Source organism: Cyprinodon tularosa, unplaced genomic scaffold, assembly GCF_016077235.1.
Source record: "Cyprinodon tularosa strain WSP-4 unplaced genomic scaffold, ASM1607723v1 ctg458, whole genome shotgun sequence".
NCBI classification, from domain to species: Eukaryota; Metazoa; Chordata; class Actinopteri; order Cyprinodontiformes; family Cyprinodontidae; genus Cyprinodon; species Cyprinodon tularosa.
This window is the reverse complement of record NW_024039183.1, coordinates 967318-990301: the sequence shown is the minus strand read 5'-3', so window position 1 is coordinate 990301 and position 22984 is coordinate 967318. Positions and strand designations below refer to the sequence as shown.

General features: G+C 36.9%; 1 protein-coding gene across 2 annotated transcripts in view; it reads left to right on the top strand.

Annotated features, from left to right (window-relative positions):
- Window positions 1–4401: 4401 nt before the first annotated feature.
- fstl5 (follistatin-like 5) overlaps window positions 4402–22984 on the top strand; it is a 294437-nt gene continuing 275854 nt past the window's right edge. Inside the window, exon 1 of one of the 2 annotated variants that reach the window (XM_038300837.1) lies at window positions 4402–4960. In XM_038300837.1, the coding sequence (XP_038156765.1) occupies window positions 4938–4960 (23 nt within the window). In that variant the 5' untranslated portion in view covers window positions 4402–4937. The remainder of the gene's footprint in view (window positions 4961–22984) is intronic. The other variant, XM_038300838.1, reaches the window with a different exon arrangement.

Sequence of the window (22984 nt, the reverse complement as noted above, 5' to 3'; positions counted from 1 at the left end):
AAAAGGCATACAAAGTATGTAAAAGTATGTTTGAAATGATATACTGTTTATAAGCTTTGCTATAAGACAGTTACTACACAGTGTTTTATGGATATACTGGTTCTTATCTTCATCCAAAAGGATGCCCTTTAGGTTCAAATGTGATTCCAAACTGCCCATTGAGCCTGTCCACACATATTCTTTGTTTTTTGTTTTTTTGATTTATTTTTTTTTGACCTGGCTGTGCCCTGTGAACAATTGAAAATCTGTCCAGTGTACCCAGCCTGGTCTCACTAATCACAGCTTGCAAATAAGGTCAACTCCAAAGTGACACCACTGCCATAAAGCTGGTACAGACTACGGCAGAAATGATATACTTATGCAGGAGATAGAAAACTGAATAAGTATATCTTAAACTGAGACGCTAAAAAGGGAAAATACGTACATCAGTGTTTTACCTGGACTAAAGAGACAAGAGGCCTAGACTATTGCTAAAGTGACTTCTATTTATCTTTTAAAAAAGGCCAACCCAAAAAGAAAAAAAAGAAAAAATCAAGGTCCAACAATCTGACAGAAGTAACTGGAGGCACAGCATCAGAGTTGCTTGAGATCAACTTTGAAGTTTCCCTTATTCAGTTATGAGCATGAAGTCATGTCATATGCTGATATTGTTTCTTATCATGCCCAAGGTTATCCGAGCCAAAGAGCAAGAAGCTTTACAGTTATTCTGCCCTCTTCTTTGCTTTTTTGAGATGCAAATTTTATTATCTAACAGGCACCTGCTCACAGTTCCTGAGTATAAATGCTATTATTGGTAAACTTGCCACATTGAGGCAGTAAGTCATGCAAAAAGAGGCCCTGATTAAAGTAAATTTCCTATGTAGTACATGGAGTTTGTTTTTAGCAGCACCTAATTTCTACATATTTATTGATCTTATATAATTTTCAAATTTTCAAAGTCATCAGAGATGGTAGTTTCATCCTTTCCATCTTGTATCAGAGATTTCATATATTCCTATGTTTCCTAGCAGAGCACTCCACTCTCAATCTGCAGGTTTACTAGTGGTACCTAGAATTTCTAAAAGTAGAATGGGAGGCAGATCTTTTAGTTATCAGGCTCCTCTCCTTTAGAACAAACTACCAGTTTTAGTCTGTAAGACAGACACCTTGTCTACTTTTAAGGTTAGGCCTAAAACTGTCCTTTTTGACAAAGCCTATAGTTTGAGTGGTTTGGGTTATGCTACTATAGGCTTTGACTGCTGGATGACATAAGGACCCCTTTTCATTATTCTGCATCATTCTATCCCTTTTCTCCCATTTTGCAGTATTTATTAGTTCAACCTCTAACTTTATGCTCTTTCATCTTTTTCTCTTCACAGCAGCTTCATCTGGTCTGTTCCTGTTGTGCTCTGACTCCAACCCAGAGAGAAATACCAGATTTACTTCTGCCATCAACACCTTTCTTTATACAGTAGATGTTGTAGCTTGGCCTGTTTTTCAGTGTAGTCCTGTTTCTCTTACTGTGACTAACTACATGTTCTCTCTTTCTCCACGACAGGAGAAAACGAGCAATCTACAAAAGGATTGTTTGACATAGCCATTCAAACTTGACCCAGGAATCTTTGCTGCATGTCTTCCCATCTCTCTCAAGACATTTTCTTGTGTGTATACTATCAAATAAAGGTCACCAGTGCCACAAAAACAGAAAAAAACAGATGCTGATGAGCTTTTTTACAACACAGCTTAACAGATGGCATTGCAGTTCAATTCATCATCAATGGCAGTCAACATCTATTTATAAGACTGCAGTCTTCATGGTCTGACCTCTGATTAAAAATTTTTGTTCTTAAAAGAGAATATCTTAAAGTTTTTCAAGTGTTAAGCTCGAGTTAAGACTTCTCACACCAATGAATGAAGACATCAATCAGTCATGGCTGCTTTGATTCTCTTGAAGCAGAGTGACAACAACAGAATCCCCAGCATACTTTATAATAAATCTGCTGTCAACTCTGCTTTGACACATATTTGTATAAAGAATAAATGTCAAAGTAAAGCTAATTTGTTTATAAAGCATGTTTAAATCAAACAGGTTGGTACCAAATTTTTTAATTTAAACACAATTATACCACATCAGGGGAGAACTCAAAGATAAATCACAAAGCAACAGGATATTGGCATCAACTCAAAGTGGGTCTAATCCCAAGAGAAAACATGTTTTATTTCTGTTAATAAATGGGAACACGTTTTGGAAAAATATTCACAATTTTTTCTATGAAAAGGCTAACACTAAAGTAAAAGAAAACCAGAAAGTAATTTTTGTGCAATCAGACGTCCGGGTTTCTATGGAAGATTAAATTAATTCATTGTATGCTTCAGCACGGTAAGAGGAATTAATTGATTAAATAATGAGGGTTGGACTCCGCCAAGGTTGCCCTTTGTCACCGATTCTGTTCATAACTTTTATGGACAGAATTTCTAGGCGCAGCCAAGGTGTTGAAGGGATCTGTTGTGGTGGCCTTAGGATTGCATCTCTGTTATTTGCAGATGATGTGGTTCTGTTGGCTTCATCAGGACGTGATCTACAGCTCTCACTTTAGTGGTTCACAGCTGAGTGTGAAGCGGCCAGGATGAGGATCAGTGCCTCCAAGTCCGAGACCATGGTCTTGAGCCTGAAAAGGGTAGAGGGCCCCCTCCGGGTTGGGGAGGCTGTGCTGCCCCTAGTGGAGGAGTTTAAGTATCTTGGGGTCTTCTTTACAAATAAGGGGAAGAAGGAGCGGGACATTGATATGCGGATTGGTGAAGCATCTGCTGTGTAGCGTGCACTGTACTGGTCTGTTATGGTGAAGAGACAGCTGAGCCAAAAAGCAAAGCTCTCGATTTACCAGTCGATCTACGTTCCTACCCTCATCTATGGTCATGAGCTTTGGGTCATGACCAAAAGAATGAGATCCCGGATACAAGCGGCTGAAATTAGTTTTCTCCGTAGTGTGTCCGGCTCTCCCTTAGAGATAGGGTGAGGAGCTCGGTCATCCGGGGGGGACTCAGAGTAGAGCCAGTTGACCAGGCTCGGGCATCTGGTTAGGATGCCTCCTGGACGTCTCCCTGGTGAGGTGTTCCAGGCACGTCCCAACGGGAGGAGGCCCAGGACACGCTGGAGGGACTATGTTTCTCGGTGGGCCTGGGAGTGCCTTGGGATTCCCCCGGAGGAGCTGGGCCAATTGGCTGGGAAGAGGGACGCCTGGGCCTCCCTACTGAAGCTGCTTCCCCTGCGACCCGACCCCGGATAAACAGAAGAAGATGGATGGATGGATGGATGGATGGATGGGTGGATGGATGGATGGATGGATGGATGGATGGATTGATGGATGGATGTCTAAGGAAACACAGCCGACCATATAAAGTCATTGACTTTGCAGAACTCACTTCTTCTGGATTAGCAAGTAGCAAAAGCAAACAGTTGCTTGCAAAGTGTCAGTGGCTTTTTAGCAATCTGTCATATTTTTATAAACAAACAGAATAATTTTAACATTTATTCTGAGACTTAACAGGAACCAGTGAAAATAGTATACATCTGATTATGTATTATACACAATTTTCAGTTTTTCCACGTATCCATCTTTGCCCTCTTATTCTGTCAGGGTCACGGTGGGGCTGGTGCCTATCTCCAGCAGTCTATGGGTGAAAGGCAGGGAACACCCTGTACAGGTCGTCAGTCTATTACAGGGAAACAGACACACACAAATTCACCCCATCATGCGCAATCACAAAATAATTTTGAGATGCCAGATAATCTATCAGTCATGTTTGTGGCAGAAAGGGGTAATACCTGGAGAGAACCAATGCATGCATAGAGAGAACATGTAAACTCTATGTGAGAATCAAACCCAGGACCTTCTTGCTGCAAAGCAACAATGCTACATACTTTTCCACTGTGCAGCCTGGTTTCACTTTTCATTAAGATATATTAACTTTGAAAATAAAATTTGATTTTCTGAGTCAACATTTGGCACATATAGAAAAACAGAATTTGACAATAAAAGCTGTCCTAAGGTATAATGCATTTAAATAAAAATATTAGATTTATTTAAAGAAATATCTGTCTGTCTGTCTATCTATCTAGTTGCCAGGTAAAATAAAATGGCTGTAAAATAGATACGTGCAAAACTAATCTGATGACATAACTGTCACTTTCTGGATATTCAGTCGTTTGGAGGTCACGGAATTAAATAGTCTGGATAAGCAGCGAAGTGATCGCGATAAACAATACCTTTGCATTCGACATTCCTTCATGAAATTAAGCCTGAATATGTCTTAGCTCATACTGTTGGTGTATTCGTGTGTTTGATGGGGTGAGTGAGTAAGTTAGTGAGCGGAGCATCCATAAAGAGTTCTCTCTCTCTCACTCTTTCCTGTTCTATCCGTTCCTCTCGGCACGGAGGCACTGAACTGCTCCACATTCCCTCTGTCAGCCCGTCCTCGCTTTGCTGCCTACTCTGCTTACTACGGGATATCTGTGATTGGCTCTGGTCCTGCTCCTTTCCCGCCCCCCTCCGGTGGTTGTATGTAAATCTGACCGGGACTTAGCCAGAGGGTGAGGTTGGGGCTGGTGTCTCCCACCTCGGCGACGCACAAAAGATCCGAGAGCGGACGAGGTGAGATCACTGCGCTGCCGGAGCTGTCCACTCTGTCGTGGTCCTGAACTCCACAACATCTCTTATCCTTCGCGCTGGCTTTACTTTAATACATTTGTGGATATTTTTGTATTTGTATTTTTTTTTGGAAAGGATTTACACAATCTGTTTCGGCTGCGTATTTTCCCAAACTTCTTCCGTGGACATCCCTCTCTGTCCTCACCGGAAATTACACACCGGCCGTGGATTTCACCGGCTGAGCTCCAGGTTATTACTTGGTTGCTTTGATCAACGATCTTCTGCCCCAGTTTGGATTATCTTTTCTGGATGTTTTACGGTTGTCCACACAGGTAAGAAACAACAAACAGCCATTCCGTAGGGGTTTTTTATTTTACTAAAACTAATTGTTAAGCTCTATCCAGTCAGAGCGCCCTACATAAGTCTCCTGTACTGTCTGACTCGCTATCAGATACACAGCTTAACCCTCATCATCGCTGAGGCGCTGGGACTCTTTTCCAATAATCCAACAGGCCACCCTCTTCCCTTCAGAAAATATTATATCTCCCGATCTGCCGCTTCGTGCTTTTACCATTTCAATTTACCCTTCACCAGGTCCCGGAGCCTCTATCCAACTGATATGAGGCTATCTGAAGTTAGGATCAGAGTTGTTGTTGTTCTGAGAGGGAGGGAAAGGGGGGGAGGAGGGGGTCATACTGCGGGACAATCACTTCACAATATCAACACAATCAATGTTGATGAAGATGATTGCACGCACGCCACTTTGCACACTTCTTTTAATCTGTCTGCTCGGTTCTTAGTGGGTTATTTTACCCTGTTTCCTTGGCACACTAATCCTTGAGTGACACCGTTTGCGGGGGAGGGATTATACTTTTGTTTTTCATCCTCAGATTTGCGCACGACTCATTTGGCTTTATATTTAAAGCTAAAACGCTGAAGAGGGTCATTTAATTCCGTTTTCTGGTATTTTGATATATACATTTATTTCGGATATCTTATATACCTCTTATTTCTAGAAATATCTTGTTTATACAGAATCACACCTGAGACTGAACAAGCTTTTAACTAAAGAGGTCTTGTAAAACAGATCATTTTATATTTTATTTTCTGATTGAATTGGTATTTTTGAAAAGGAAACATTATTTTAGACAGTTCATAAAGTTTTTATTACATTTTAACTCCTTAAATAAGCAATGATGTTTATCATTAATATGCATTGCTTTTGTAATGAAGTAAACTTGCTGACAGAGCTTATTGTTTTTATTTGCCCACTTTTAAGCTTTCAGTAACATTACAATGTCTTTCAGCAGCAGTGACACCAATTTAACCTCACCACGATGCAATCTTCCATGGAATTTAGATGGGTTTTTTGTGTGTTATTCATGTTTTTCAAAAAGAAGGACATGTATATTTACACAGTTCCCTTTATTCTAATTCCCTGCAAGTCATCTAATGAGTAAATAGCATCCACCTGTGGGTAATCTAATCTCAGGGTGAATACAGCATTTTCTGTGAGGGGTTCAGTGAGTTGTTAGAGAACATTAGTTAACAGACATCATGCAGACCAAGGAATGAAGCAAACTAGTAAGAGATAAAGTTAGATTTATGACAATGTTCCAATCTTAAACATCTAACTGAACACCGCTCAAGTAATCATCTGAGCTGGAGAGAGTATATCACAACTGCAAACTTATTAGGATGAAACAGAAAGGCTGGAGCTAAAGAGGGAGAGCCTGTCGGCAGGACTGCTATTAGTCTGACATTCCACAAATCTGGCTTTAATGGTAGAAAGAAGGAAGTCTGCAAGAAATTATGAAAACGTGAAAAAAAGTGCAAAAATCAAATTATACAAAATAAATATTTTTGGCCTCATGCACGTTTTGATGGACAATAATAATAAATAGATGGTGCTAAATACAGGAAAATCTTAAAATAAATAACTTATTAAGCTGCAAAATATTATCTTACTGGATAATAATAGGGCAGCTAATTATTATCCAGTAAGATAATACCAGAATCAGAGCTGCAATGCTGTGGTTTAGAGTCAGGCTGTACCCAACAGTACTAAAATTCTGCATGGTTCAGATCTGTTCCAGCTGCAACATAGCTTATTCAGAAAACTTGATTATCCTACTTATGATTCAGCATACAACGAAGTTCTGCAGAAGCATTCCATTGGCTGATGTATTTGATTGAGGCATGCCAAGCCAAAGAAACATCTAAATATATGGGATAACAACCATTGAGGTATGGCTTTGGAGAGTACTGATGAACATTAAATCACATCCATTTAGTAGAAAGGCTAAATCTTTTTAGAAGTAAATTAAACATTTCGTGCCCTCTGATGTGTCAGACTGAGCTTCAATTATTTTGCAAAGAAGAATCGACAAAGGTTCCCATCTATAAATGTGAAAAGCTGGTAGGAGGCTAAATACAAATCCAAACCACACTGTTCAGATGCAAATTGATACAAATATGCTTTTCTTTTCTCTCATTTTCTTAGTTATGGTGGTTTAATTCTAATATGAAAAATTAGACAAGAAAGAAAAAATAAAAGGGTCTGAATGTTTTTTTTTATCTTCAACTTGTGTCTCAGAAATTGAGATTTGCTTCATCATTTTTATTCATATACAATAGCATATATATAGTTAAAGAAATTACTGTAAAGGATGACTTGTCTCAATAAATACTTCAAATCCTTTCAAATGACACTTTTGACATTCTGTGCAGTTCTTGCAGTAAACAGACACAGACAATCTGTTGGCTGAATTAAACAGTAATGAAAATTGTAGTGGAGAATATTTGCAAGCCTCTAAAGCATAGAATTTGAACATCCATCCAACCATCTGTGGGCCGCTACATTCCAATCTTTTTATCCCAGCAACACATTCACTTTATCTGTCAAAGCTCTTTGAAACTAACAGATAGAATATATTTCCTCTGGTGGATAGATGGATATGCATTTCCAATTTTTAAGTCTGTGCTCGCTAATTGAATCTCAACTTGAAGGGAACAAGTGATGTATCATTGATAAAAGTTCAGTATTATATGTATTACACAAGCTTGTTTGAGGTAACTGACTAAGCATACATATTCTACGAAAGGCTGTTTTGTAGGAGACATTTAAGCCATAGTATTGGTTATTTTGGTGGTCATTATGGGTATGTTTCCTCAAGAAATAATACTTGGAGTAAGGTACAAATCCAGGAAGACTATGACAAAGCCAAACAATAGGACTCAGAAAATTCCAACTGGGAAAACACTTCTCTCAAAAGCTAAGATAAAAAAAATCCTTCCTCTCTGTCTTTTTTATCCAATAAAGCCATTTAATAACTGGTAGGGAATAGGTGCTGCCAGCCGTGCAGGTACAGAGTTAATGGAGTTGCTCTGCTTTTCATTACAATGCCTTCCATTCGATCACCACAGGGAAGGAAAGAATTCAGAGTCAATAATTCTTTTCACCAAAAGAGAAGAGGGAAAGCTGGGAAACTGATCAAAGCATTTTAGAGATTTGAGTGGAAAATTGCTCTATGTAAGGGTGTAGGTGCCCAGTGTCGACTTCTCTTACTGGAAAGGGAAGGGCAGATTCAATGATATGAAGGCAAGCTGTACATTTTTGGTGGTAAATTGTGCTACACATGGAAATAGCATATTTTAAAGGTATTAACACTGATCTTTGGTGACGGTGCATTGAAGATGTTTCAGAAATGGGCTCCGGAATGTGTTTATGGGCACACTGTAAGAGCAAGCAAGTTAAAAAAGGTAATTTTTTTCCCTGAGTTGCTGCTCTTGGTTTTGTGCAACCAAGAAATAGCCAAGGTTTGTTTTTCCCACATCTAAAATATGTCTTTATCCCTGTACTATCTATAGCCCCACAGAGAAAGGGCTAGGAGACAGAAGGTGGTACAGTGCTGTCTATTTTTAATTTCTGAGAGATGGCCTCTAGTTTTCCAAAAGTTTAAAAAAATTAATCATATTCACACTGAAATAAAATATAGATAAGCAAAGCTGTTACTCTTTTTAGTGAAACAGCTGCGCAGTTTATACTGTAGGTAAAAAAAAAGTCTTAATTTTTCGAAAGGCATTTTTTCAAAATTTGTAAGCTAGAGAAAAAAAAAATCCCAATGCAGTTTCACTGGCAGGATGGTTTATTTTTGTTGAAAAAACAAGGGAAGATTTACAGTGGAAAACAACAAAACACATTCATAACAAAGATATGGGATAATCAGTAACAGCAATTAGATCTGAAAGAAAAGCTGCAAGCAAAATTAAGGCCGCCAGACCTGTAACTGTTGGAATAAATGACATGTGTCTTAGCAGTTTTTCTTTTTCCATACTTAATGATCAAACCTTCCCACACATACAGGTATAATGGAGGATCTTTCTTCGTTTATAAGAATATCTTATCTATGCCAGTATTTGTGGAGAGCCATGCACTATTAAATATCCACTGTTCTCACCGTATACTAAAATGGTTGGGAGTCACAAGAGGCAAACAGTATTATAAGATTATGAGAAAAAGAGAAAGGCATCAAAAGACACAAAAAGACTAGAGTGAATGTGTGGGACCCTTTCAGGCTATGGTGTAAGAGCAGAAGAGGTACCATGGCCTTCTGTGTGTTTTTAAAATGGGAACTTTGACAATTCTTACCTTAAAATAGTTGTGTATTTTTTGATTGTCACCTTGGGATAACAGAATAGAACCCTTTTTGTAATAGAAGCATCCCCAAGTGGTGATATAATTACCCATTAGAGAAACTTGAAGTATGGGGGTATCTATAAATAAAACACATCTCTCCCAAATGAGAAATCCCTCCTAAGATGCCTTCTATTTGCTGTCAGGATCTGACTTTGTCTGCTTGAATTAGTATACGCCAATATCATGAGCCGTTTGTGTGTTTGAGGCTCTTACATTGCAATAATGATGAATGTAGGAAGTTCTTGCTATATTGACAGAGTCAACTACAAAGGATTTTCCTTTGGGTGGACCAACAACAATCAGTCACAAAAGCATTTAAGAAGTCTCAACACTTTTTGAGAAAATGTGCCAATACCAATGCTCAGTAGAACAAATTGGCAGAGAGCCCATGACTGGCTAAGCATTAGTGACTAATGACAAAAAAGCCTTCAGCTTCAGAGCTTTCCAGTAGTGATAAACCAAAAGGCTTTTTCTTGTGAGACATGTCGTCGGAATGCGACCATCTGTAGCTCTATACACATATTTTCACAGATTAACATTCGTTAGTAATACCAACTACCTTAATAGTTTTAAAGGTTTTAATCAACTCTCTTCATGAAAAGAATTGATCTGTTTTGTAAAAATGTATTTTCTGTCATTACCTCTGAAGTCTTCCCATGATGTAAACTTACTAACTTTTTGTAAATTTATACGGCATGCCATATGATGGTAAGAAAATCTCCAGGCCTTAGTCCCTATTTATCAAACTTGGACCTTCATGTTTTAGTTACTTTTTTCTCAACAAAATAAGATATATTCCTGTCTGCATATCAGAATTACTATCTTTCCCATTTTGGTGTTCAGTTTTGACTGTTTACTGCCTGAGAAGTATCTACAGTATGGAGTTCAAGCACCCTCAAGTTTATTTTATTGGTGTGTTTGTTTGCAGCAAATTGTTTTTTGATCTTTCTAAGTGTTTGCTGATTAATTGCCGACTTTTGAATTTTAAGAGACTCTCCAAACACATTTACAGCTTAGTTTTTCTATAAAGAATTACTTGTTTCATCGTAGTCTTCACAGGAAATTAATCCTTACACATATCTGTCATTGTTTTCCAAAGAACAAAATCCTTTAAGAGTTGACTTCCTGTGCTCTTTCAAAATTCCAATATTGTATAAGGTAAGTGAGCCCTGTAAAAATCCTTATTTTGAAAAAGAAAACATAACAGTCTCCCTTGTTATCTTTTTATTACTGATGTTGCTTCTCAGCTTTAGGAATCAACTTACACTCTCTGTACCAAGTTGAACATACCTTCCTTAAAAGAAAAAAAACAGTCAATAAAGCTAAATATTGTTGTTTTTTTAAAATCAGGATTTCAAATATTTTCAGTGCATATTTTGACAAGCTTGTTGTTTGTTTTCTGTTTTATCACTTACTCCATCCCACTTCAACAGTGACACTTGTAACACCTCTTTCTTTTTCTTCATCTCCCTCCTCTCTCTCTTAGCTAGGCTTTACCTTCTGCCATCTCCCATCTGCGTCTCCATGTCGGTCTTTGTTGTTTCCTTTCTCAGTGCGAGCGATCCTTATTGTGCATAGACCCCTAAAACTTTGAGGTGTGTTATTCAGCTGCCACATTTAGGAGACGCTGACATTCTTTCCTCATTGCATGCTAAAGTTTGTTTGATGATGTGGAAAACATTTTTTCCCCCTTCCCTTGTGATACAAAGTGCTTTTCTCTCAAAGAATCTCAGTGATGCTTCAAAACTGCAAAGAAAAGCAAAGAAAATTAGAACTTTTCAATATTTTTTTTTTCTTGTGACTTGTTATAATTATGTTACATACTGTCTTATGTGTAGTCAGAATCAAAATGCCTATATTTCTTCTGGATCAGATTTTATTTGTGTTACTGAAAGAATTAACTTAATGCTAACAGTACAAACAGCTTAAGATTTGTGAAACGTGACCACCTCTTTCCTATGTCTTGATAGACCTACAAGTTGATTGTTAAATTGCGAGGTCATTTCATACAGTCCTGCTGAACAAGAGCTTTGTAGCTTCTTGTAATGTTCAAGGCTGGGCAAAATACTAAAGTGACAAAGCTCGTTGGCAGATGGTCTGACAATAATGAAAGCAGCACAAACCTTAAGGGTGAGGGCAAACCGGCTGAGGTCTCTGTTCTAATCCAGTGGAGGACACTGATTGTAAATAGGGTTTGAAGCATTGCAAAATGTGTTGGAGCTCAGGGCTGGGCTGAAACCTTTAAAGCAGCAAGTGATCAAATCCAAGGACTAAAACATGAAAAAGGATGAGAAAAAAATATACTTTGAAAATTTTAGGAATGTCTATTGAATTACCCCTCCCAATGTCTCACAGTGTTATAGAAATCTGTAAAATACAACACTCACTAAATGTTGTATTTTGCATCGAGTAAATACGGTAGAGAAATGGGATTTACTGGTACATCTGAGTAAATTCGAACAATAGAAAAAAAAAAAATTCAGCTATTTCTGTCATTTCAGAAAGTTAAATTCTTATTGTCTGCTATGACTGATTCATTTCACAGAGTGAAATCTTTATAGCCTTCATTTCTTGAAATTTTAAAGATTATACCTTGCAGATAATAGAAACCAGACTCAGTTTTCTTGAAAAAAATTAAATGTAAATACTCTTTCATTTTTGGAAAGCACTGAAGATGTTGACCCTGACCAGCTAACTAACTCAAAACATATGCAAATGATTTCCGAGCTTTAAAATGGTCTCTTAATTCAGTGAGTAGGAGCAACAAACTTGGGGAAGGCCGCTGACAGATGCCCAAAAGACAGTCTATGGTACTATTAACAAGGATAAGAAGTCAAAAAAGGTAACTGCAAGAGCAGCTGGATGTTTACAGAGTGCTGTTTCCATTATTTTTAGAGAAAAATAAGTAGAAGAAGAATTGGGCAAGAAAACATTGGTAAAAATTTGTTTAGTTGCACTGGCCTTGATTTTATTTGCTATATTCAGCTGGTGAGGTTAGAATTATATGTCAAAAGTATGGAAGAATGGATCTATTATGGTTTGTATGAAGAATTCAGGCCCCTCCTAGCAGTATAATTGTATTAGGATATTTTCTGGCCATACTTTGACCTTCTTAGTAACAAGTGACCCTCATTATACAATACAGCCCAAATAAATTATTGTAAATAATGTTTATCCCTTTATGGCACCCATCTTCTTAGGTCTACCTCCAGCAAATTGCTGTAATATATCGCGAAACTTCAATCTTCTGTCTGGCCTCTTGAACATGAGCTGAATTTCCATCCAAATGTCATGCAAATTTTGAGCAAACTTTTAAAATATCAAAAAAAAAAAGAAAGAAAAAAATGCTAATGAGATGTTTTCTCATCCATTGGAGTGAGTTAACCAGGAATTGCAAAGCATATTGTCTTTGTATATTTCTGTTACACTTGTCTGTAATAGACAGGAAATAGAGGTAGCAAACTGGCTTTGATCACAGATCAGTGATGAACGTGTTACAATCAGTCAAGTTACTTTTTCCAGTCAGCTCATATTATTGATTGGACATGCAATACAGAGACGTCACAAGACAAATGCGATTCTAATAAGACGCCACCAGCTGAAATAGCCGATCAGTCATTTGAGCTAGATATATTTGCTACTTCGCATTTACGTATTTATTTCTTTCAAAAAGTCAAAACCACCTTAAATGAGTGGAACATCAAATAAATTGATCCGGATTTTGCTGTCTTCATCGAGCTGCAACACTGCAAAATGGCATGAAAACCACTGAAGGAAACACATCTATTGAAGTGACTGTATTTCAATGGCCTTCAGTGTCTCTAGATCTCACTTCAACTGAGCACCTATAAGACAGGGTGGAACAGGAGATTCATATAATGAATCTGCATTCAATGAATCTGAAGCATCTCCGGAGTGATGTTTTAATGTTGACAGGGACGGAAATTTCTTGAGTGCATTTGTTAAGGACGTTCTAGATGCTAGCAGGAGATACCTAATAAAGTGAGTGGTTATGGTTTATTCCAAAAAGGTAAAAGTCCTTACTGTAAAAGTCTATGGTTTTGATCCAAGGCATTATTTACTTTATGGAGGAGATGACATAGAGTGCATCACCCTGTGATGAACTGGAAATCTTTTATCTCGTTTTTCTGCCTAATACCGCTGGAGATAAAAACCACACCCCCGAGACCCTGATAGGAAAAGCGGGTATGGATGGATTAATGATGGTTGGATGGATGGGATCAGTATTATTAAGTGATTATTACTACTAGTAGTTTGCTGTTTTCCACAATCAATACTAAATAGGTCCTCACAATGATAGTTTTTTCAGTTTGAGCACTAGACAAGTCTTCCACATATATCCAGAATCTATCACCTGATGTTTCTAGTATGGCCTATATAATGGATATGATATCAAATTATTCTAGCATATGGCAATCTAGCAATGGTTACATATCACATTTGTTAAGGAATGTGATTACATTCCCTTTAGTAGTGCCATAAGGTACGTATATGCTCATGTTTGGTTTACTGATTACTTTGAGTTTAGGCACTAAATGTGAAGCATGTCTTAGTGAAACTGCTGCCAGAGAGCTTGTTTGTTACAGAGTGAACAATCTGTTACCCAGCTTGTTGCTCATTTGGGGATATTCCAATGTTGACATACAGAAAAAGTAAGGCATGAATTTTTTGTGTGCTTTGAAAACGTTGTACTGTTTGTTATTTATGTGCATTTGAAAATGAAAACACATGAGATTCCTAATTCTTTTTTATGCGTCTTTAAGCGGTAGGGGAAGCCAGAGAGTCATGTTTAACTTTTGTTAAATCATGGATCTTCTAATCTTAATACCTGCCATGTTAACTGAAGATTTAAATGATACTTTTCTAGGTGTCCAATTGAGAAAATTACCAAAATGACACACAGTTTGTGTGGTTTTATGCTGTCAACCTTTCCTACTTCCTATGTGAGTATTTTTGCCACTCAGCTCTTCCTCTTCATCATGTATGTGACTAAATCTATGACATACTTGTCAGTGATGTCTGCTCTATTTTGTTCCCTGGGATCCCTGCTGCTGATTTTCCTGCCTCAGGCTTATCATGCAAGCACATGAAAGGGCAGGGAGGTCCCTTTACATCACAGTGTCAAAACTGTAACTTTTACTCTGAAATAAAGAAAAAAAGGAAATGTCAAAAAATCCACTGTTTCCTTTAAAGTTTTCCTGTTTGAAATGAATTTGTTGGTAGTCTTTTATGAGGTACTTTATACGGTGTTTAAAACACATACTACATTTTTAAATAATCAACTGCTACAGAAGTAAAACTAATGGAGGAATAAATGCTTAAAGTACTAAATAAGATTTAAAACACAAAGAATATAAATAGAGTTCAAAGTGAAGAAAGGAAAGTTTTTGATTGAGGCTTTGCTAATTTTAAAAGCTAAGATAAAAAAATTGTAAAATTAAAGCTTAAAAGAAAAAAAAATAAACAAGAGCTTAAAGAGGATAAATTAAGGATGCAGAGCACACAAAAAACGGAAGTAAGGACGTCAAATTTCTGCACTTGGTATAACTGATATTAACCGTACACCTAATAAAAAAATGCTAACATTTTTGCTGAATACACAAGATATGCTGCAAATATGAGCTATAAAAGAACTACATTTTTAATTGTGTATAAGAGACACTTAATGTTTCCTATTATATAAAATGCATGACAAATTTAAAAGGCAGCAGAGATGGTCAGCAAATCTGTTTGCCAAACACATCTTGCACCTGCAGGAAACACCTACACCAGTTATTTATTTTTTTCCTCCTCCATGTTTGTCCTTGGAATAGCAGGATTGATTATTTACAGCTAATACTCCCCAAACAGCATGACCAGCACTAATTATGGGACTGCTGTTTTTTTCTTACCTGACTCCAAAGCAACCAGTTCCCACCAGCTTTTCACCACTTTGCACTTTCATTTCATCCCTTCCTACTAGCTTTTCTTACCCATAAACAAACCATTTCCAACCTTCATCTCTATCATTTCCTCCCGACTTATTTAACATGTTTTTCACATCTACCAGTATCAGATTCTTCCATCTCTGAGTAGGTAATTTCTAAGAAAAGAAATAATTAAAGCAAACAAATGAAACACCTTCCATTTTATGGAGGATGACGAGAGCTGCAATATAATAAATAAATAACTTATAAAGTAATTATTTCAATATTTCATTCATTTATTAAGTGAATTTATTCATTATATGTATATATATATATATATGATTAATCACATGGGCCTCAGTTAAATATATTATATACATTTAAGTGACTTTAATTAGTTAATGATTTAATCAATTAATTCCTGTTACCGTGCTATAGCACACAATGAATAAATTCAATCTTCCATAGAAACCCTGATGTCTAATTGCACAAAACTTACTTTTTGGTTTTCTTTTACGCTAATGTCAGCATTTTCATGAGAAAAGTTGTAAATATTTTTCCAAAATGTGTTCCCATTTATTTACAGAACATTAGGTGAGCAACTTTGGCTTCTATATATGTAGGTGGACTCTAAAAGTTTATGAGAGAACTTAAAGCTGGCGTTTGTGGGTGGGGCTAACTGTGATCGGCATACAATTGAAACATCAGACCCGGGTTGACCCACAAATTTATATGATACCATTGAACGCAACCTACAGATGTCACAACATATTCTCATTATGAGTGCGTATGAAATCGTATGAAAAGTTATGCACAGTATTTCGTACGTTTTTGGACGTTTTTCCTCAAAAAACCACATCAGTGCGCATGCGCTGGCAGACAGAAAAAAAAAGCAGATCCGCGGACGGACGTAAAAATGGGAAAAACAGTGCAATCATCATTTATTCATGTCTCTAACTACGTTGCTTGCTGTTTTATATCTTAGGGTCAGGGTTAGGGGTAATTGTAATTTAGATTCTATATTCGTGAATGCTGCGTCAGATGACGACGAAAAAAACGTCCAAATGTACGAAATTATGGTGCATAACTTTTCATACGATTTCACTGGCACTCATAATGAGAATAGGTTGGATGTCAACACACTGCGGCAAAAACAACTCTGTTTACAATTGATAAACATGCTGCAGCGCTTGTAAAATGAATTTGGATAGACAAAAGAGCCAAAATTAAAGCATATTAACTATGCCCTGGATCACTTCCAAGTTGCTCTCCATTGTTTACTTTCTTGAATTCTGTTGCACTGTTGACATCATTAACGCTAACCCAGCACAATGCTGTCACCAGACATACAGTGGCGGGGGGACAAAGGACACACAGCTTGCTAGCTGGGGGTCAGACCCAGCTTTTTTTGTCAATTGGAATGGAGCCAAATCAACTTTGAAAAAACAGCGTTAACCTGATAATTTAGTAGGAAAAAGGCATTTAATATATTGAGCACCAAACTAGGGATATAGAGGCTGGAGTAGCTCACCCAGTGTGCTGTAAAACATTGCAACACATTTTATTAAGTTACTCTCTCCCTTCAGTGATAATATTGACTTTAAGCCAGGCATACATAGTGTATGCCTGGCTTAAAGTACTGTATGATATTTTCAATCGTTATACTCATCTGCAGCTCAAATTGTACAAGGAAACTGCAGGGTTTAAAAGTTCAAGGCTCACGATGTATGTTCTTTCACTGTAAGACCCATTGCTCTGATGCGATCTACCTGCTCACACTGCATGTCCAGAAACCGCACATCGGACTCAGACCTGAGAGATGGAGCTGGTCGGACTCCGCAGTCTGGGAGAAGAAGACCTCCCTTGTTTGCACATGTGCTGTGTGCAAGGTTGTGATAAATGGGATATGTATACGCCTATAGCTCTGCTTCAACAGCAGGATTTACCCATAAACACCTAACCAGGGCCAACTGAATTTCAAACATGTTTGATATTCTCCCAACCTCACAATTCCTGATGGGAATGTGGTTGTTAGACGCTGATCGCCCCTCATTATCCCCTGTATACTACATGTACTACATATACACAACGCAAGACGCAAGATGAGGCTGAAATTGGGCCTCTCCTAAAAAATTCTCGCACGACTGGAGAATTGGCATGCAAAAGGGCAAAAATCATACAGTGTATGCCCGCTTTTAGAGTACAAGAAAACCAGGAAGAAGTTTTCTTGTCTTGCTCAGTGAGGAGCAACCAATCAGACCTCAGGGTAATGGAGCAGCTTTACTTGCGCCTCTTGACTTTGATTGATGTGTGACAAATTCAATAATTCACAGGAACATGACATAATTTATGAAATTAAATCAATCACAATTTAATTATATTTACTTCATGAAATAAAATCTGTGTATTTAACTGAAGCCCATATGATGAACTATATAATTATTAAATAAATTCTGTATTTATTTCCAGTTTTAATAAATTAATGACACAATTTAACTATTTCATAAGGTATTTATTATTGAATTGTGTCACTAATGACCCAGTATCCTTTGCAACTACATCTGTCTACTGGTTTGAAATTGAGAAAGTAAAATTTACAAAAACGTATATAAGCATGACAGAAAACCTTAACAGAATCCTTAACAGAAATCCTGAACTTGCTTGTTTTCTTAGTAAATAGTTAACTTAAAGAAAAATGTAGGATGTACTGCAGAAAAGAAAAAGTGTTACATTAAACATGGTGTTGAAATGTGCCGAAAGGTAGCTGTGACATATGAATAACATTCAAAGTAAATGACAAGTGATTGCTACAAATTCACTTACTGCAGATAGCACCATATTATACCTCAACACCGTGATAAAAACATCCAAAAGCGCAAAAGTACAAGTGGTGAAAAACCCAAAGCAACCCGACCGTCAGTGATAACCTTTAGGCAGAGGAAACAGCATTTTGCTTTTAACTTTGATAAAACAATAAATGACTTGTCACTTCCTGAATTCTCACTGTAAGTTTCTGCCTTCAATTAAATTATTAAAATTTTTCTCCATAAGCACCACTGTAGCTGTCTCCATAGTGGGCTGCAAGCCGACCGGAACATGCTGGTTAGTTATTTTATCTGAAATACACTGAACAGCAATAACAACATCCAGTTCCACTCATCAGCAGCTAAAATCCTCCCGATGATAATGTTGTTTTCCCTGCTAAGTGTTTGCATCCCCCTGGATCTCATCTTCAGATCCCCTTTTAAATCTCTTTCAGTGAAAGCAGCTAATATTAGTTTTAGTCATTTGAAATTTTCTGCAAAACAGAATATACACGCACATACACACATATATATACTGTATATATATATATATATATATATATATATATATATATATATATATATATATATATATATATATATATATATATATATGGCCTTCTCATGGCCTGCAAGGAAACATTTGGGATCCGGTGTCAGGGTGGTCTGGCCCTGCTTCACAAATTAATAGCATCACACTTTGCAATTCATCCACTCACTGCTGCTGCGGCCAAATCTGTTGGCATTGCTCTAAGCACAGCAGAGCCATTCACCTCCTGCTGATTATGTAATGATTGTTAACAATGTGAGACCCGTGAGCCTCTGCCAGGCTGTGTCTAGCGGCGTTGCACCGACATCCTGCAACTACTGACATTGCAAATGGTCAATAAATTAGAAGCCTATAAAAGAGAAGTCAAGGACTGTCCTGCCTCGGCCTCTAGGGGCCTTCTGCTGTTTTAAATGATTGCAGTGTTGACCATGTTATCTCTGTGGAGGGGTAAACTTCAGTCTTCCTTTAAATTGTAAATAAATGTATGTTTTGGATGTGTTTGATGGTACAGCTGGGGCTGATAGAGCACAGTGGGCTGTTTAGGATTCTTAGATGTTGCTCCAACTCAGGCAGAAATCCTGCCCATGACAAAAGATGTATTAAAATCCCTTCATTTTCTCACTGGGTTGTTTTATTTTCAGAACAGTAATGAATAATGCACACACTCTGAGGATGAATTAGTTCAAGATTTCAAGCAGTACAAACTGGTGGCCAGGGACTAGGCACATGCAGTGATCTAGCTACTGTTTGTTAAAAAGCTGCCTTAGTGGATCAAAGACATATAATTATACTCTAAAAATGGCCTGTGACAAGTGCCAACAGAAGGCTGTCGAAGAAGAAATTCTGTTCATTTGTATTCAAAATTTGATGTACAACGTAGAATTAATTTGTAGCTGGTAGTTTTAAATGCCTCCAAGCTGTTTGTCAATTTCTGTTTTCTGAGGCATTTACATGTCAAAGTTAGGAAGTTCAAAGCCACACCAGAGAAATTAAATTATTTTCAGAGAAGACATTACTTTTGAACTGCTTTAAATGCTGCGCTTGTTGTTCAGGCTTGTTAGTGAAAACAAAGAATAATCCTCCATGTCATGTCGAAATTGAAAGGCTAATTAAGACACGGATTCAAAGAATAATATTTAAAAGGGGACAAAATTACTCTTTTAATTCAAAGATAAGTCACTGTAGCAAAGTACATCATGATAAATGAAAGATATCTTCTACTGAAAACCCGGGGGATAACACAGCATCTTCAACCTCCGATGAAGCCTGTGTGAAGTGACAGATGCTAATGTTTTTATTTTTTTAAAGCAAACACACACAAAAAATAATAAAACTTGGCAGGATTTGGTGAGATAGTCTTGTTTGGTTCTGCCCTTAAGTTAGAAAAGATCAATAATATCTGGATGCTAAATGCAGTTTGAGTTTCTCTCTGTGGTAAATACAAAATCTTTGCCAGAAAAGCAAATCTGAGAAAGAATTTTAATACCAAAAGTTAGAACTCTCACAAAAAAAACTATTACACCAAGAGCTAAATAATAAGTTTAAAATGAAATGTGTAGGAAGAGAACTTACTAACAGAAAATGAAAAAGATTTAATAAAGTAAGTCGGTAAATAATGGAACGAGTTCAAATAAACATAAAAGAAAGTAGACAAATCAGTTCATAAGAGGCATCTTAATTAAAAATGACATTAGTGAGTACATATGTATGTATACTTAAATAAAAGCTACATCCATACTATATACAATTAATAGTTTATAAAATGGGTAAATGAGTTAATGTTCAACAAATAAAAGAACTGAATAAGTTAAATAAATAAAGGTTAGTATATAAATGTCTGTATTTTCTATGTCTAATCATCGTTCATGTCAATTTTGTCTAGTGTGTAGACTTTTTTACTTCAGTGCATAAAATACTTAGGAAGCTATTAAGAAAACTTTACGGTCTTTAAAAAACTAAGACATTAGTCAGTGATATGTTTGATATTGGTTGATACACATAGCTGTAGAAATAGAGTCCCTTATGTTGAGGATAAAAGAAAACAGAAACTAAAACTCTTGTTAGAGTTTTCCTGTTGATGTTGAACTTAGGGTAGATGGAACAGTTATTTATAATCTGGAGTGTCTTGGTAGTCTTTTGGTTTAGTAGTTGGTAACCACGCTGACCAAATACATTAGATAATGAATAGGTATAGATATTGATTAGGAGACTTTTAATCTGTTGATCTGTAAAAAATCTGTAAAGAAAAACTCAATAAAAATTTTGTAAATCTATGGTTAAGTTAGTAAATAACAAGGTAAAAAAATACATATAGTAAAAAAATGCAAATGTCAGGTTGTGTGGATGTTTTTACAGGACCCAAATGCAGAGTCGAAGAGGTGGGGATGATTGCTTGCAAAGTTTAATGACAAAAGTAAAAATACAAAATCCTTAGTCTAGAACTGATAGACACAAATACTGAAGAACCAAAAAAACTAGGAGGCACTAGGGAGGAATTAACCAAAAGAAGGACAAGGATCCAGCCTAGAGTAGCTGAACAGAAGGTGACTATATGAGAGACAGAAAAAATTGGAAGAATCATCAGCTAAAAGGGAGCAGGTTTAGACAGAAATAACTAGAAGGAGCTAAAGGAAAGGAGACTGGTACAAGAGGGCAACAGAGAGTAACTAAAAAAAATAAAAAAAACACTTAAATATACCACAAAATGGAAAATAAACCAATGATACAGAAAACACAGAATAAGATACCTAAGTGTAACTGAGAACCTAAAAAAAAACTCAAATAGAAGTCCACAAAGGGCACAATCATAACAGAATAATTGTATAACTAATGTAAGTAGTCCCTTAATATACAAGCTAATGGTAAATCGCATGATCTTTACTAACTTTTATAGTTAGTATAGTTAGTAAATTTTAAGCATTTCATGGTACAGCCAGCAAGTGAATAATCAAGAAAGTATGTCAATTGCTGTAAGTAAAAAATAAATTAGGTAATTATTTAAAGAAGTAACAAATTGAAGATATGACAATATTTATGCTTGACTTACAGTATATTTCCTCTCTGACTGAAGACAACAATCCCAAAGAGAGGTGTTGGGTCTTGTATGATCCCTGAGTGAGTCTTATTGATCACTTATAGCGCTTTGTCTGTAAAACTAAGCATTTGGATTCAAACTAAGAGCAAAAAACGATGCTAAAGCAAAAAATAAAAAATCCACTTTAAAACATTGACCATCTGAACCTGGGTTACCTTTGTAAGTTTCTTGTTGTTTTCCAGACTTTCTCCTTTTACCAATAAATCGGTTGTAGATGTGTTTTACTGTCTGTCAAAAGTTTCATGTGCAGACTGTTATATATGTATAAGGTGCTGCTTTTCTTGAGGAGTAAAAGTAGTTTGCTGAATCGATTTAAAGCACCTGCTGTCTGCGAGTATCATTTAAAATCCGTGTTTGATTTCAGAGGTTTCTCTGCTTAAATTTAGACTGCCTGCCAGGATTTATAGCAGATTAACTTGTGAAAGTGATTTAGCTTTCAGCCTCTGCAGTCGCTATCAGGGCAGAAAAATATAACTTTTTCTCATCCTCCATTTCTCTTCCTGCAGTCTCGAATATTCCCACGATCACTAAATATTCTTGACATGCAAAACATGATTTCTTTGCGTGACCCTTGCTTGTTTGGCAGGCTGAGTGTGTCGAAAGTTAATTAGAAGTTTGGATATAAAAATGGATGACTGGCAGAGTTGCAAGCATAAAAATAGGAGGCGCCACACTGGATTGGTATCTTGCATTCACACGCACAGCAAAGACTCCCTGTGAGGATTTGTGACATTCCTTTCCTTATGGTAATGTGTAACCGCTCTGCTCACAGGATTTATTGGGGAGACGCGAAACACCTGCACGGATTCAAAGCTCTGCGTTATCATATTTTATATGTTTGAATTATATCTGAATGAAATAGATAACAGCCTCATAAAATAGAGGTGGGGGATGATGTGTTATGTCCTCACGACATGCAGCCAACAACTTTACACAAGGGCCTATCTCCTACTTTATCTGTCATGTGGTGGGATGCTCTGCTGCAATCGGCTTGGCATTTGGAACCAAATGACTCGTGAATATCTGAGTGGTAGTTTTCTCAAGGGGTCAGAGAAGAAGCTGTAGAGTGCTAGTGGCTGCATCGGAGCTTTAGTATGCCTGTGAACTCAGGCTTGTAAATGTGGAAAAGGAGGTGGATGTTCAATGATGAGTATAAAGATTTTTTAATGGCTTTTAAAACTTTATTAAGTCCATGTTGGTAATCATTAAAGTCAGTTACATAACTGTATTTTTTTTAATGCTGGAACCAGAATAGCATTTGGCAGAACAACCTTATGTTGCA